The sequence below is a fragment of the Macrosteles quadrilineatus genome, unplaced genomic scaffold (genome assembly GCF_028750875.1).
Source record: "Macrosteles quadrilineatus isolate MER2022 unplaced genomic scaffold, UCM_ALF_1.0 Scaffold_41__1_contigs__length_1036756, whole genome shotgun sequence".
In the NCBI taxonomy this organism is placed as follows: domain Eukaryota; kingdom Metazoa; phylum Arthropoda; class Insecta; order Hemiptera; family Cicadellidae; genus Macrosteles; species Macrosteles quadrilineatus.
This window is the reverse complement of record NW_026542634.1, coordinates 676601-695050: the sequence shown is the minus strand read 5'-3', so window position 1 is coordinate 695050 and position 18450 is coordinate 676601. Positions and strand designations below refer to the sequence as shown.

The window sequence follows — 18450 nt, the reverse complement described above, 5'->3', positions numbered from 1 at the left end:
AGGTACAAACACCATTTGTTTAGTAATTAAATGCAATTCAGAGGCCAAAATTCATAAAATAAAATTTATTTGAGCTTAAACAACAGATATCTTTCCTAACCCTTCTGTTGTGGTGGTTTAGTTTAACCAGGCAATTACATTGGCAATACTGATTTGTTTTTAATCTGCAATATCATCATCTTCACATCTTATGCAATTTGTTTCCTTCATTTTTGTATCTTCATCATGGCCGACATTAATAAAAATTAATCAATTTGTACTGCCAATTTGTTAACTAGCTTGTTTTAGCCTATAAGTGTTGTAGCTTACTCTAGGAGTTAAGGTAGTTTAGGGTTAACCTTAACCCTACTTACCTTCCTTGTACAATAAATTTTGTGATTGATTAAATAAAATGTCATTACTGACCAGGACTTTTCTACATGAAATCATGACACTACCCTTGAATACATCTCTGAACCATAAAAAATAATCCTCAAGAGATTAAAAGTTCATACTCTAAGGTCTTTAGTTTTTCAGTTGTTTTTGTATATTTGTTTAGTTTATAGGGATGGGCGAGTAGTGTTTTTTTGAGTCGAGTCGAGTAATTAGCCCTAGTACTCGAGTATCGAGTCGAGTCGAGTAGTTAACGAGAAAATCAACAATTTTATTTGACATATTCCATCTTCATTTTTACGAGCAAAGCATTTCTCAATCCATCAAAAATAGACCTGGTTAAAAACTTTTATACCATATAAAAAACACAATATGTATGTGTATCAAACTTATATTTTGGTGGTTTATTATTAATTGCAAAATATGGAACTAAGTGTTTATTTTAAAATAGGCCTACCGTACTGTAAATGTTTGAATTTGACTAAAGCATGAGGTCTAATAAAGTTTCCTCCAATTTATAAATAGGCTTATATATTTATCTAAGTCATTTGTCAGTTTTTCTATTTATTTGAAATTCCATTAATTGTCTTAGTTAACTCATTAAGTTATAAGTTTTTTTTTTTAATTAGGCACATCTTGGCCTACAAATACTCTTTGTAAGGAAAGTTTTTTTCCTAAGTGAGTAAAACATACTTCCTATAAAATGACATTTTCTCACTAGTTATATATCTTCAAAATTTGTTTTTACTATGAAAAAGTCACCTAGTCTACCTGAAAACACATTCATAAATGAGGATATTTTTGAAATACAAAATAACTAATCAAACAACATTTTTATCACTTTTATTTCTTAACTTATTCCTTGAAAATGTCAACAGTTTTTCACTTATTTTTAATAAAGATTATCACTTATAATTTCTCGAAAGAAGTCTTATGTGTGAGCTATGAAGAGCAGACAAGAGACATACGTCACTGCCATAAAAACTCTTCTCTACTGTGAATGAATGAACTGAGTGTTTATTAGTGTGAAGCCCCGCCCACCGTCTAACGGGACATGGGGGAGGGAAAGAGAAAGTTTGGCAGAATCTGCCCTTGTTCTAAAGCCTGGTTCACATGCCCTCCCTCACCCTAGGCCTCAGTCGCTTGCAGATTTCCATTACACAAGAGTGTTAATTATTTTACAATACTGTAAATGTTTGAATTTGACTATGATGAGATCTAATAAAGTTTCCTCTAATTTATAAATAGGCTTATAAGTATTAATCTAAGTCATTTGTCAGTTTTTGTATTTCTCTTTAAAAGCAATTGCAGTTATACATTAAAAAAAATTACGTACATCGCCGCCTACAGATACTTTTTGTAAGGAGAGTAGGCTATTTTCTCTAGTAAGTAAAAACGATCGAAGTCAAGGAATTAACTGTGCTAAAACAGCACATTGTCAATGTTTACAAAAGTATTTTGACTGAAACCTGAAACCCTGATATTTTTTAAAGACTGCAGAATAAGTCTACGTCTGGAGAAAAGTATGGCGATAGATAGGTTTTACTTTTAGCCTACTAGAAAGATTATGTTTTGGGACTAAAATCTAAAAAAAAAAAAAATGCTTTTAACAAACATTCCATAGTTTTATTTAGTGACAAAAGTGTTTGACTATGTTCCTGATGATACCAAGAGCATGGTTCGGCAGAGTGCATTCACTGTGAACCGGCCTGCCTGGCCCTTATGCACGACGTCACTATAACCTCAGTGTAGGGGTGTCAACAATGGATCGGAACAATCGATGCTTTGAACCTGTCTGTAACCTAGTTGTTTATACTTTAGTACTCATTATTTCTAAACAAACACGTCCTACATATCGGATCTCGAATCACGATATTTTTCGATACCCTTCCCACCCACAATAAGCACATAAAACGATGTCAAAGCAATCGTCATTTGTTCCATTGAAACACGAAAGTCGATTGGCTGACATGGTAGTGCATTGTCGCCTCCTGACCAATGAGAACAGTTGTTACATACTTTTATTGTCAACATTCACAATTCGTTATAACATTACAAAAGTGACATGGACCTAAGGCTTATGGTATTTTTCAATAAATACATTATGTTAGTAGCGCTTAAAACTTCTTTAACTAAACTCTTTAATCAGGTAGATAGTGATAGTACAGATAAAATATGGATCTACTTTTTGGCGCAATATAAAGCAAGCACAACCATACGACGATGATGTTAAAATTTAATGGTTGAATATTATAATTTGTCTAATGATGCGTATAATGCAGGGACGAAACTAAACATTTCGACGTGTTTAGGTTTAGGTTATTTTTTGTACTAAAAATAAAAATAATACATCTAAATATATGACTTATTAATACAGACATTGTTTAGTATAATTAATTTCGTGTTGGCAGGACATTCGCACGCCGGTTGTCTCATGAGTTGAGTCTAACATCTTGAAATGTTGATTGTGTTGTGCAATACTGAAGCTAAACAATGTCACCGGCACCGTCGCTGTTTTGAACTAGATAGTTTCTAAGTTGGCTATGAAAATTGTTAACCGTGATTACAAAACTAACACTGTAGCTATAAAGTAAATAAATGTTAAAATAAAAAATCCATCCCTGTCGGGTGTCTGTATAATCGGAATCGACTTTTGACAATCGAGTCTTGGTACCGATACCAATGTCCAAGTATCGGTGGTATCGATGACGATAATCTACACATCCCTTTTTAGAACTGCATCGTGACATAATCGATGCATCGGGATTTTGATGCATGCTGGATCGAATCGGGATTCGATGCATTGCACTCGCACACCACTACGGAGCCTATCACAACGCTATCACCCACACCCAGTCAGTGTCAGCTGTCACTGTCAATGAAATGGATGACGCAAGCGATGTCTAGGTTGCCGATTATTAGTAGGCCTAGTATGTCAATATTTAAAGGAGTTAAGGGATTAAATAAACCCAAACATTTTCCTTTCTTGTTATTTTGTTGTCAAATATCACTGAAAATAACAAAATCGGCTTGTCTACTACTCGACTTGAGTCACGAGTATCTTTAACTACTCGACTCGACTTTCGAGTATTGCCAACTACTCGAGTAATTACTCGACAGTCGAGTACTCGCCCACCCCTAATAGTTTATTCAGTTGTATTTAATAAAGTTTAAAATCTTCCACAGATAAATCACCTTAATTTACAACATTAGTGCAGACCTACCATATAGTTTCTTGTTTACCATATCTTATGCATTCAAATTTTCTGTTTAATTTTGTTAAACTATAGCCTAAATAACAATAGGCTGTTCTCAAATAAAGAATATATTATTTATAAAAACAACTGAAATATGTAACTATATTTTCATTTTGCTCTATTACTCAAAGTGACAGAAGACAGCAGAAACAGGTGACTGGACGTTGATCGTCTATAGGCTAATGGCTAGATGGATGCTTTAAATGACTTATTGCCCATCTTTATGTGATGATGACAGCAAACAAACCATAACCAACATGGGTGACTGAACTTTATCTGGCTAGGCTATGTTCAAATCATATGTTATTAATTAAATTGGAATAACATGTCTAGAAACATACTACAGTTAGTTCAACAAAAATATATTTGTTGTGATTCCAATGGCCTAGGTAAATGATGAGATGGTTTCAGGTTTATTTCCATACTCCGTTTTCCATGCTGGGCTTGGTGGCTGAAGGCTGCTCAACTTACACATTTCCGAAAGTCTTTGGAGCTGCCAAGGTAAATATAGAGTTCCGTGACATCAGTCACGCTGATCTCTCACTGATTTCCCCACACCCTCCCTCCTAATGATATCTTGTAGCACTATTGTTTGTATTGTCATAGCACTATTGTTTGTATTGTCATAGCACTATTGTTTGTATTGTTTGTAATTATGAGGAGATGGAAGTTTGGGAATGGTTGGAGGGATGGTATTATAATGGTTGTGTGGTAGAAGTAATGACCTGTGGAGCAATTAAATGATGTTGTCACAAAACTATCTAGTGTTATTTCTTCTTGCTGCAGTAATAATTTGTCTTGTAATATATCTGAGTTAGTTTGAGTAGTATAACTTACTGAATAAACAAATGTTGGTATTTACTATATTGTATGACTATGAGTAGTACTATAATTCCTTGTTTTGATCAAACTTCTTGTTTGAAAAGATGAAAAATAGTGGGTTAAAATTACGAAGTGACTACATTTACCAGTGGTATATCAAAACAATTAATTACAGATTTTAAAGTTTTCTTTTGTTCATGTATGTGAAACCTTGATAAATCAAAGCATGTATATATTCAAATTTATAGATTCAACACTTTCAAAATACTTGATACATCAATACCTTTTGTGTCCCTTTAGCTTGAGGTACAATTGAATAGTACCAAAACATGTACAGGACACATTTTTGGTAGGTGTTTCATATTAGTTTATGGGTGGAATAAAAATAAAATACAAACTCCCAATGCAGCAAACCTGCAGACTAAGTGAGTTTCCATTTGCCAGATTTTTAACAGTTTTCAGAATTTTAAATTTAAATTTATGATAAACTGTACATTTAAAATATTTGTAGCCTTTAATTACAACCATATACCAAAATTGTCTAAGCTCTTAAGGTAGCTGTAATGAAAATTCAGCATTTCCATGCTTTAAGGGTAGGTAAAAATAAGAAAAAAACACTGTTTTAAACCCCATAACACGCCGTTCTTATTACTCAATTTTGCTGATTTGGAAAAATTTCATCAAAATAGGACCAAAATTAGGCCTACTCGAGTTATCACACAAATATATACATATATATATATATTCACTTGCAAAAATTGTAATAAGAAGAATAAGAATAATTTATTCCATTGATCTTTTTACAAAGAAATAGGACACATCATATACCGGTACATTACAAAATAATCATCTAAATACAATCAAGTTTCTGATACATCAAAATATTACAAAAAATACAATTAATTATGCATAATAACTTATTTTAATTAAAATTTAACATAAAAATTACACTTGATATGTAAAGGCTAGGATGAAGAGGACACAGCTAACTCACCTGATGAAAGGTTGCAGACGAGTCAAAGAACACATAAAAACACACACATAAGTACTTAATATTTCGCCTCTTTCAGAGGCTTCTTCAGAAGTAGGCCTAGATGGTAACTACCATGAAGAAGCCTCTGAAAGAGGCGAAATATTAAGTATATTATGTGTGTGTTTTTATGTGTTCTTTGACTCGTCTGCAACCTTTCATCAGGTGAGTTAGCTGTGTACTCTCCATCCTATATTTATTTATTTAATCCAAGCTAAATGCTTTTTCCTAAAAACATAACTTGATAAAGGCTGTAACTTAGGCTGTAAAAAGGATTTTGAATGGAATAATATTAAATTAATTAAAATATAAGACTGATAAGCATATACTTTAGTCTTTTTATATACAGGGTGTCCGGTCATAAGTGTTAAATAAAAATTTGCATTAAACTACATGGTAATGGTGACAGAATGACGCACATTTGAGGTTCCCAACTTCAACAGTTAGCGAATAACAAATAAATTAAGATTTTTCAACAATTATTGTAGTTTTTATGAAAAAGGTTATATTACTCTGTTAAAAATGCACTTACCGTCAATTTCAATGTAATTTTCAGAATCCTCGCAAAATTTTAAATAGATATAACACATTATTGTTGGGGTACAATAAAATTTTAAATTTAAATTTCTTCGTTAAACAAATTATTTTTATATCGACGAAAATGTAAATAACATTCAGAGCTTTATTTCTCGGTTGCCGAGTTCCGGTGATGTTATCAAATATTACTAAAAACTTCCTTATTTAAAGGGCTTTACAATGATGTATAACAACTTTTACCTACTGTCATATCCATGGTGAATTTTACGCACTGTTGTGAAAAATCACGGTTAAGCCAAAACAGATATTGTAAAAAATAATGAATTTTACTTACTATTTTATGAGCTGATCACTGATGAATAGGGTTTGTGTAATTTATGATTGACCAGACTTCACTTCCATCAAACTAAGAGTTTTTTTTAGACTTAGGAAAATTTATTATAAACAAAAAACACAATACACACTTTAATTTTAATACGAAAGGATAGTTAACAAATTAAACAAATCAATGACATACTTTGTCCGAAGCACAACTTTTAAGGTGGAATCACAGTTTGGGTGTACAGTGCCCTATGTTTTCCCGCAAGCAGGCCCTAGCTCGCTTGCGAATCGCGCAAACTGTGACCTCATACGTCAATTTTTCCCTTACTTCCCCAGCAGCCTCAAAGATTATCTCCCGTAACTCAACTTCAGAGTTTACAACAGTTAAGTAAACTCTAGTAAACACCTGAGTACTGGGGGTGGTGCGATCAGGATACCGATTCTGGTACTCTCTCTGAACAGCGACGCATTACAGTTACACAAACCATAAATAAAATGCATTTCAACATACTCCCGAATCGAAAAAGACATAGTTGACCGATCACTGTCCACATGTGACTGATAGATTTTTTTAAATATGACTACGCTTTGTTTTTTTATCGCTTAGATAAAGTATTGTTATCAGTAAAATACCTGAATCTATTGACTAAGACCATTCAACAAAATAGAAATTCCGGGAGTTAACTGAAATCTTATCTGAAATATGAAAAATATACGATAACCGTAACTTTATCACAAACGAATTTTACTACTATATGTTTCTTTATTTAGCTTGATAGTTATAAACAAAGCTTTGCATGCGAGAAAAAAATACAAATTATTCATTGCCTGCACTTAAATGTATTATTCTTCACAATAGCTTTTCTTTGCCCTACCTTGTTTTTTCACAATAAAGATTGAATTACGTTAGGGAATTTGAAATTAGGTAAAAACTATTATACACCATTGTAAAGCCCTTTAAATAAGGAAGTTTTTAGTAATATTTGATAAACTTAGCGGAACTCGGTAACCAAGAAATAAATTGATGAATATTATTTAAATTTTCGTCGATATTAAAAATAATTTGTTTAACGAAGAAATTTAAATAGAATATTTTTTCATACCCAAACAATTATGTGCTATATCTATTTAAAATTTTGTGAGGATTCTGAAAATGACATTTAAATTAACAATTAGTGCATTTGTAACAGAGTAATATAAACTTTTTCATATTAACTACAATAATTTTTGAAAAATCTTAATTTATTTGTTATTCTCTAACGGTTGAAGTTGGGAACCTCAAATGTGCGTCATTATGTCGCCATTACCATGTTGTTTGATGCAAAATTTTATTTAACACTTATGACCGGACACCCTGTATATAAAACACTTCACGTGCAGTTACTTAAAGTTTCTTTCTTAATAAGCATTAGCTTCAACACAGGTTTCCAATTATAAATTATAACTAAATTCAATAATTCTCATGTCCAAAAAAAGTAACAAAATAAGTAAGTTTGGATGGCATATGACCAATAAGTTTTTTCCCAATAACTTAGAATATTTACATGTATCTAAAAAAGTAATGATTATTATATAAGATACAAACGTTGTGAAATTTACAGTTAGAGTAACTGAATGTATTTACCACTCTCTAGGTTATAAAAGTTACATGTTTATCTATACATTTAAAAATATTAGAGGATGAGAAGAATTATTTAATATCTATTTACAGGCAGCCAGACTTCTTTACTTGAGTGAAAGCATGTCAGTACAGGAAGCAGCCCACCACGGATTTGTCACATGTGTTTTCCCTAAAGAAGAAATGGAAGAGCATGTACAGCAGAAATTGAACCATTTAGTTTCTCTTCCAATTGAGGTAACTAATTTTCATTTGATTCTACTTGTACCTACAGTATCCAAAACAAAACAACGGGCGACAGTAGAACTTAGAGACCCATAGTTTGGACCAGAATAAAATAAGCTGCAGCACACACACAGAATTGTGTTTGCAGAATGCTTCTACAAAGATTGTGTGATAGAAAATCTCGATTTCGCCATGATCTTGGGAAACGATGATGATACCTCCGCGGCTATGGGAGATGTTCTTTATTGGGTCGCAAACACAAGATACTTCTATAATCACGGGAGATGTTCAAGATTTTGTTGCGACTGAGGAAGATGTTCATGATCTTAAATTAAATACTAATTTTGATAAGTAATATTTTAAAAGTTACAAAAACAAATAAAACTATGGGATATTGTGGAATCTCTAAAATGTTCTATTAATTTTTATTTGTAGCGATTGGTGCTAATTTGAAACAATTGGTTGGGGTTTGTGTTGGGGGTTGTTAACTGATTGAAACTGGTGGGGTGTGTCTGTGGAATAATAGAAAGGTTGGGTGAATAGATGAGGTTGAGACATGGAAATGTTTAATGAAATAATTGTATGATTGAGGAATTACTCGGATTGACAGCAGAGAATAATTGAAAAATTTAGAACCATGTGAATTTGTGACTTTGTTTCAACAAGCTGAATGCCGGTTCCTCTTAACCCTTCCCACTCAAATTATTTTGCACAGCTGTTCCCTCACACTTGTGTTTAATTTAAAGGAAAATGGCATGTTTTTGGTGTATTTTTATATCTAATATTAGTTATTTAATAAGGTTGAGCTATTGATTCTTGTTCAGCATAAAATATTACACAATATAAACATAAAAATATAATTTTAGTTTTAACCCTTAGAGTGCCAACGTCAGGGGAACCGGACGTTTTTAAAACGAGCCAAAAGTGCCGACGTCCGGCCGACCGGACGTTTTTAGAACGAGCCAAAAGTGCCAACGTCCGGCTGACCGGACGTTTCGTAATGATCGAACAGTTGTCATAACAACCGAATGGATACTCGGATTCTTTTAACCCATATATTAACATTGAGTCGAAAGTTACTAGATGCGATACATCGATTTTCGTTGGTCGAAATATCGAAAATTCGATTTTTACGAAATTTTAACCTAAAAATCGCCAGATCGCGCTCGGCATTTTTTGAGCGTTACTTTTATTCCTCGCCTGGCACTCTAAGGGTTAAACTTTTATTTTTGGTATAGTAATAAATAAACAAAAACAAAATAAATTTTTACAAAATCTATATATTTAGGCAAAATAAAAATACAAAACCGTTTATTTAGAGTACCTATTGAAAATATATTATTTACATTCCCTATGTAAAAACAAACAAAAACTACTGTACATAAACATTTACTTGTACAGTCTAACCTCGGTATAATGAATCTGAAGGGACCGAACTGAATATACGTTATATCAAGGATTTCACTAAAACTAGGTTCGTTATATTGAGGTAAGCTTTGCAGGAATTTCGCTAAGTCGAGGTTCAGAACCAGCATCAGTCAATATAGGTCGGGATTTGACCTCATTAAAACACAATTAAAGTAGCGTATGCGTACCTGGTTCTAGTATAAAAGACAATGACTAATGGTTAGTGCAGCAATGGTATAATAATGGTTAGTACAGTTCTGAAATACAAACAAATGAAAGGGTGTTAGTTAGTAAAGAAGCCAACAAAGTATTAAAATCACTCTAATAAATCAACTATTTACTCTTACTTCCCTAAATCAAATCTCACAGCTGAATTGCTGCTACAGTAATTACGATAAACATTGACTACAAACTAATCACCACACATTATATTTAGGTAACACCGTGTTCTCACGGACCTACGTGATAAACAAAACAAACAAAACACACGAATATGAAAAGCCACCTTGCGTAACCGGAACCGATTGAACTTGAATATATTTAAACAAAGAAATCAAACAACACAAATAAAACAGAAGGGATTATAAACGGGCAGATCTCGTTTTGACCGTTACTTCTTCAAACTCAGGTCTCTCAAATATGTATAGAACGAAATTCAGATATTCCACAAATCAATGCTGATCGTTATATATTTACAAAACTATTTGAACAAAACAGATAACACTCTATGTTATAGTAGAACGATATTTAAGAATAATCACAAATCTAAATATATCGATCTCTGTTAATTATTCGATTAAATTTAAGACTAAACTTCCCGCGGACGTTTGACTTAAATAGCGTAATTGATTAACAGTGAATAAACGATAGGCGTAATAAAAGCGATAGCGAGTGAGGTTGAGTTATCCTAGGCGCCCTAGGTACAATGGCGGCGAATGTGGGCCACTTACTTGGCGTGAGCGAGAGTGTAGGGTCGGGCGTCCTTCTGCCTAATTGCTCAGGCGACTGCTACTGCTGACTTTCGACTCTCACCGACCCCGACTCACTGTCTTGGCGAGTGCCGCGCGCACACATCCAGTGCTGTGGCTGGGGTCCCTGTGCAGGCGCGGGCGACTGATGCGCGGCCCGGTAGTACGGCGGTGAACCACAAGATCAGCTGTTTATGAACTTGTGTCATCTACTAATTTGTTATGTTTACATTTTGGAACTTAACTTCGGTGAATTGGCAAGGCGATTCTGCTAGTAAGGGTTTAGTTTGATTATAAATATTCACAAATTTTATGAACCCTTACAATATGAACATTTATAACAAAGCTCCTCTTGTTGATTTTTATATTTTCCTTTTTTTCAGTCGCTGATTCAAACTAAGAAGCTTATCAGAAAGTGGGAAAATACAAATTTACATTGTGCAAATGACGAAGAAGTAGAAGCTCTTATTGAGAGATTCAACTCCGATGACTTCTTTAGTGCCTTCGCCAAAACAACCAAGATCAAAAACAAATTGTAAGTGGTTTTAACACTGAAAAAAACAAAAAAAGACTGTTACTGTATTACATCACATGCTATTGTGTTACATTACACATTTTTCAATGTATTGTATTCCAGGTGAATAAATATATTTTTATAACATACCTAGATGAATATTTAAAATGTTAGTTGTTGTTGTCTATTCAAGATGACAAATTATGTAATTTTTGTATTCTTTTGTATTGTACAAGGGTTATTAATTAAGTAATTTAAGGTATTTGCGTTTAGCTCCGTAGTTTGAACATACGACGCAACGAGGCGGCTAGCCTCATTAGTGAACGGTATGGCGTCTTTAACAGCTCTGTAGCTGGCAGGTACGCTTTGCTGTGTGTTTCGAAAATTCTTAAATTATAAATCTCCCACCGCATGTGAGATAAGGTCAGTGATAAGGGTTTTGATTGGGCTAGTGAGTGTAAAAGTGGCTGGTGAATTTTTTTCTTTGTAATCTGTTGAGAGTAGTCTAGTACCCACCAAAAACACAATTCCTTCTGAAATGGACATTTTCAGTCAGTTTAAAACTCTCTTATCCATTTCTGCACTTTACCCTCTATCCACTCTATTGCAGTAGGACCATAAATATGGGGTAGTGTTATTTTATCCCCCTGGAATTTTACCCCCTGAGCAGAACTGACGGCACAAACTAGGGGTGAAATTACACCCGTGAACAAACTTAAGAGCACTCAGATGACTACATCTTAGTGACGTCATCTCTGCTCATGGGGTAAAATTCCAGGGGGATAAAATTCTGGCGACCCATGAATATATCTGGCTATGAATGACTGCAGTCAATATGTTTCTAGCAATCAAAAAACATATCACTGACCTTATCTCTCATGTGACAGGAGATTTAAGAGATAATTCTAGACACACAGCAAAGTGTACATGTCAGCTACAGAGCTGCAAATGGTGCCGTAAGGGGCGAGGAGCCTCACTGCGGTGTGCGGACTAAGAAACCCGTACAAACGACCCTTGCTTAAAAACAACCCTAGCATGTATCTTTTTGACAGAACTATTATTTTAAGTTTGACGATGTTCATTACAAAATATGTGTGCTTGTTTGAAGGAGTAAAGTGTTTGTCTATTGTTAATTGCTCAAAAGGAGCTGGACTGACTTAGGTGAAAGACTGATTTTACTATCTCATTAATAGAAGAAACGATACAATGAAATTGGGTAACTCTTGAAACTTCCTAATCCGTGTTGGGTGGCGAAACTGACTAAGCGTCCCACTGCAAGATTACCTCATCCCGTAGCCCACTAACTTGATTTTTTCCCACAGCAGAATTGGTTAACTCTGGAACCTGCCAATGGTTCGGGAGGTTGCAAACGTTGTAAGAAGATGATATTCTTATTATTTCTTATTATGTTATCTTTTTTACAAGTACTACTCTAAATGGAAAAATTTTGAAAGGAAATTTATATACAATGTTAATTAATAACTGTAGTTGTAAAATTAAGATTCTCTCTGTAAAATTGGTACCTTTTTTAATTAAATAGTGTAATTGCTTTTTGACATTAAAACAATCAATTAATTAAGATCTCTAGCTTAAGTGCCCACCTAGCACTTTGGTGATCTCTAGCTTTTGTTAATAGGGACAAGTATAATTTAAACTAGGAACATTAAGCTAAAACTTTAAATAAATCAAATATTTTGAAGTCCTCTAAAATTGTCCATGAATATTATGATAGTTCCATTTTTACTATGAAAAATATAAAAAAAAAAAATATATATATATACCTATATATTTTGAAAAATATATAAATTTCATAACATTTTTTAAAGAAATATTAAATAACAGAGGACAACCTATAAAGCATTATAGTGCCTTTTTGGTAATTAAAACTTACAAGTTTTCATATCTAAAGACATTTTAAAATTAATCTTATCAACTCATAACTTTCCAACATTTTAGATTTTTTATTGGAAGTTTTATTTCAAATTATTGATTTTTTTTTACCAGGATTAACTACCAAATACAATTACTGCTTTACAATTTGATTACTATGGTTTTATATTTTACCAGTATGTATACAGATTTGAATTCATTTGTAGAGTGTAAGGCTTAAGATGCAATAATGTTACATTTTGTTACAGTAAAGAATCCCAAACATTTGTAAACATTAAAATAGGTTTTGATTACAATTAAAAAAAAAAAAAAAATTTTCTATGATTAAAAAATATGATTAAAAGTAGCCTATAGCTTATTATTTTTGTTCTAAAGTGTAACCCCGAAGTTGGTTTTTAGTAAGAAATACCTATAAAGTTTGTTGCACAAACATCAAAAACTATACTGGATTGATACCAATAGAGGTATGATACTTAGGTATCATGCATGCAACATGCAACATAGGTCAATCAATATTCTTTGTGTAAAGCTCCCATTGAACGGCGTGCGAGGCTTCCCATTGGTAGGTTAGGCAGTTCCGCCAAGGGACTTAGTTAGCCAATTCTGCGTACTCAAAAACATCACAAAACTTAAACTTTCAAAGTCGATGTAGCGATCAGTTTTACGACCATTCCTATTGTTGTGTTATATGGAGGTATGCAGATACAGTTACCAAGCATAAACTGTTAATCCTAAAACATTTTGGACCAAATAACCTTCATCAATACTTTATATTTACTATAGTATATTTACTATATTTAGCAATTCCAAGATAAGTCTGGGAACTTATTATCGAGCTTGTGCATTTTGATTAGGTTGTAGTCAACAATATGGTCTTAAATATTGTTTAACTTTTAAGTTTGTTAACTTAACATATTGACAACTGTATACAGTACTTGTTACATGTGTAACAACTGATATGCTAAAAGATAGTACAAATATTGCACAAATGCCAATGTTAGTTTACTCTATTCATGTAAACTAGATTACATGTTGCACATGTACAGATATGAATTCAAGAGTTATACAGCAATAAATATTAGCGTTTGTTGGATTGTACTGTATTATGATAAGTTTGTTTGTTCAAATAAATTAATAACGCTTATAAGCCTTTTTAATTTAACTTAAAACCCAGTATTCTTGATACTATTCATAACCCATCTCGCCTCAAAGACACAATTTTGACTAAAAACTACTAGTGGTGGTTCTAGGACTTTGTCAATGGGGAGAGGGGACTTTATAAAGCCATTTTTAACGGCTATAACTGTGTCCATAAACCTCCGCTACGTTGTACAAAATGTATTTTGCCAGGATGTGATGGGGAGCTCTACCCTCCCCTCCCCACCCAAAGGGTAGGAACCGCAACTGAAAATGTTGGTTTACCTTTTTAAACAGCTGCCAATACCAATAAACAAGATTCTTCTGGGAATTTATCAGCTTAGTTATTGCTATTTGAAGCGGTAAAATTATAAACTTTTACCACTCCTCCTAAAACTATGTTGTTAGTGGGGTTGTATAGTTGCATATAGTGGCAGAATATTTCAGTTCTGGCGGGGAGGCTGCAATTTAACCAAGTTTCTGAACCTAAAACCGTCCAGACCCCAATTTTTAAGGACCTCGGTCGTCCGTAATGACGTCATCAAGATGGTGGCCATAAGAGGATACTAGGTCGCCATGAATTGGCTATAATGACCGAATGCCTGAACCGATTTTTATGAAATTTTGCACTCAAGTACTTCAATACATTATCTCGGCCCAGGTTGACAATGGTCGAGCTTGATCAAGTCGTTACAAAATGGCGGCCGTTAAAAGCTAAAATTTAAAAAAATCTTTCAGTGTTTTGTGTTCTCAACTCCCTCCAGAGATCTGCAGCAACCTATTCACTTTCCTTGCAATCAAAGGTTGCATTACCGTCTCTGCATTTCATGGTATATGCACAATACCCCCACCACAGCAAACCTGCAGATTAAGTGGTTTTCTATTTCCCTGATTTGATTTTCAATCAAATCTAAATATTAGGTTTCATGAGTACCTAGGTTTGCTGCTACAGGGAGATTAATAAAGTGAGTTTTTATTAATATATTAATAGCTTAGTTTAAAATAAATAAATTTGCCAAATTTCATTGAAATTTAATCATTAACAAGCAAACTACAACAGTTTATGTACTCTCTGTAACCAATTACCTTATAATACCCCGCAGCAAACCTGCAGACTAAACAAATTTGCATCTGCCTGATTGGATTTACTCTAAAATATCTCCTTAAAAATATCACATTTATTCCCCATTTAAATAGTATTTGTTTAACGAGTTCTTAGGTTTGCTGCATCAGGGAGGGTAGAAAAGTGTTTATTTATTAAATGTAATAGTTAAGTATTAAATGAATACATTTTCCAAATTTGATCAAAATATGTTCATAAACAAGCAAAATACAACAGTTTACTTATTCTCCATAAGAATAACATGGGAATTTTAAATTAAAAAACTGTTTTTATTTTCTCGGTAACCGTTAGGCACCTAATGTCACTTCAATATACTAAATAATTTGTTTTTTATGCTCCACAATATGGTTTGGAAAGAAATTGCTAAATCTTATGTTTTTTGGGTCCAAAATGGGAAAACCCAATTTTTACCCCATTAATAGTTCCCATAGTCCCATAGTTCCCCTACTGTTCCTGTCGGTCATTATAGCTAATTCATGGCGACCCAGCATCCTCTTACGGCCGCCATCTTGATGACGTCATTACGGACGACCGAGGTCCTTATAAATTGGGTCTGGGCGGTTTTAGGTTCAGAAACTTGTATACTATAACCACCTAAAATTGCAGCCTCCCCGCCAGAACTGAAATATTTTCCTGCTACCCAACCCGACTATGTGGTTAAATGAGAAATCTAAAATCTAAGTGAGTACCACAGAATAGCTCTATTTCAGTACAATATTTAGTGTGTTGGTCATTTTTAGAATGGTATTGTGATATCTGAGCTGAGAGTTTTTCACAAACCTATTATTGTCTGTCAAGAGACTAGCTCCTGGAAAACTACCTATTTACCTTTTTTCTTTGTGTTTCATTGTTGAGTCATTCAAACAGACTTTTCAGTTAGTCACTGGCTTTTAGTGACATACAAATAAACACTGGCTTAATGTAATTCTTAAATAATCTATTCTTTGTTTCCTCACTGAACATTTTTACTTTTCAAACTTTCACCTTTAAAAAATAAAATACCTCCGCCACAGCAAACCTGCAGACTTAGGGAATTTCCAGTTACCTGATTGGATTTACACTAAAATTTCTCCTAAGTAATATCACATTTATTCCCTATTTAAATAGAATTATTTTAACGAGTACTTAGGTTTGCTGCAACTGGGAGGGTAAAAAAGAATTTTTTGCTGTATAATGTTGATACTGTACTGTAGTTTAGTAAGAAATGGATGTATTTTCCAAATTTTATCAAAATATGTTCATAAACAAGCAAACTACAACAGTTGACTTATTCTCCATAAGAATAACATGGGAATTTTCTCTGTAACCATTAGGCGCATGATAACGGTTCAATATACCTATAATCCACTTGCTAGGGGGGTTCCCGTGTGCATTTTATGTATAGAAAAACACCCTAAGGGATCATGTAGGTACTATGTGGGTTATCATTTTTCACGTGGGTGCCAGCTTGGCAGAGTGGGCATAACCTCAGAATCCGCCATTTTAAAAATGTCGGCGGCATTCATTATATGAAACTCATCGGGAGCTTATATCTCGAAAACAGTAAAATATAGCGAGTTACTTTTATTACAGTAAATGTTGCTTACACAATATGGAACAACTTTTGTATTTACAAAAATGCCCTAAATATAACTATTTAGGAGTAGTTGAGCAATTTATGCTAATTTAACCTATACATTTTTACTATGTTTGAAAAAAAATTCTAATATCTTAAAGAAGCTGTTCTTTTTAATTTGGCACATAGCACTAATTGCTCTTTACATCTAAGGTCTAAATATCCCCCGCAAATATCCCGCCGCAGCAAACTTGCAGTATCAGCAAACATTTACCTGGCTGCATTTCTACTAAAATATTAAAATTGTCATATTTAACCTATAAATTTTATCTCTGTTGCCAAACAAATCTAATAATCATAAAAAAGCTGTTATTTTGTAATTTGGCACATAGCTCTAATTTTTCTTCGCATTTAAGGTAAAAAACTTGCAAAAAGCATTCGAGAAGCTTCTGACAGATATATAAGTTATTAAAATAATATAAAATACTTTAAAATTAATTTTTTGTTATTACATGACGCATAAAAATAAATATAGACCTTTCTATATAATGAATTTTTATCATTAGAAATAATAATAAATCTACGGATGTAACAGAAATTATTATTATAATTCATAACATTTATTATTAAAACGGCGATGGAGCAGGAACGGGACCGGCGGCAAAGTTGGCGAATCGGCCAAGCATTGACGTCTCGTTAACACAACCAGTACCTTGACATTGTCCTTGGCACTAGGCTGCTTCGGACTGATTGTATTGATATTGAACTAGTGTCGTGGATCATACAATTTGAGCGCAGTTATTGGATCAAAATTATAAGCCTTTTGGGCTTGGAGGAATTAGATCTGTTCCCTTTTATAGTCATCAGAAAAATGAAACTGTTCACAATATACTTGTGTGCATTGCGGCAGTCAACTACAGGAACACTTCTACATTTTAAAAAGGGTGACACGGTATGCCAGCTAGTTTCGTACACATGTGCAGCTTTGATTGGGACAGGTTTTGCAGTTGCAGCCTTCTAATAGATCGCACTTGGGCAAAGCTGGAAATCAAATTTTAACCAAAAACCAACAAAGAGTAACCACCATCACTGTATCCATAACTCAAAGGATCGAGTTGAAAAACGTGTTCTTCCAAGCAATGGATTTGGATGTATGTACAATAAAAAGCACGTAAGATATGCTGTCTAGTAGCTCTACTAGACAGAATTTCTTCACGAGCAACGGATGCAGTTCTTTAAGAGTATTCGTTGTACAGTGACAGTGTACATCCAGTGTCTCACATCATTCATAGTTTCACACTGAGTATCCTTTTTTTTAAATGTGAACTAGATACTTCTCTATGTTTTTCAAACTTTATTCTATCTCTTCCTCCCCATCTTTTGCAAAGTCCATTAGCAAAGTACTTGGATTACATTTTAGGGTAGCACGCTTTGTTCAAAATTTGCTGGCAAAGTCACAGCCCGTTAAAATATGGAGTGCTGAGAGAACTGAGCAAAGGTTACTTCCAAGCCTGTTTGCTATAATGTGAACTAATACATATCATGAAGTCCTGGCTGAACCAAGTCGCATCCACAATTCCTGCAAACCTTCCGAAGAGAATCCAACAATCCATTCATCAAGTGTAAAACCAACATTACGACATCTGTATCCAAAGACAGAACTACGACTTAATT

The 18450-nt window shown here is 33.6% G+C and overlaps 1 protein-coding gene across 1 annotated transcript in view; it reads left to right on the top strand.

Moving 5' to 3' along the window:
• LOC129005893 (enoyl-CoA delta isomerase 2-like) overlaps positions 1-14108 on the top strand; it is a 34334-nt gene extending 20226 nt beyond the window's left edge. Inside the window, exons 5-7 of the mRNA XM_054434931.1 lie at positions 4041-4130; positions 8051-8194; positions 10941-14108. Of these exons, the coding sequence (XP_054290906.1) occupies positions 4041-4130; positions 8051-8194; positions 10941-11096 (390 nt within the window). The 3' untranslated portion in view covers positions 11097-14108. The remainder of the gene's footprint in view (positions 1-4040; positions 4131-8050; positions 8195-10940) is intronic.
• The last annotated feature ends 4342 nt before the right edge of the window (positions 14109-18450 follow it).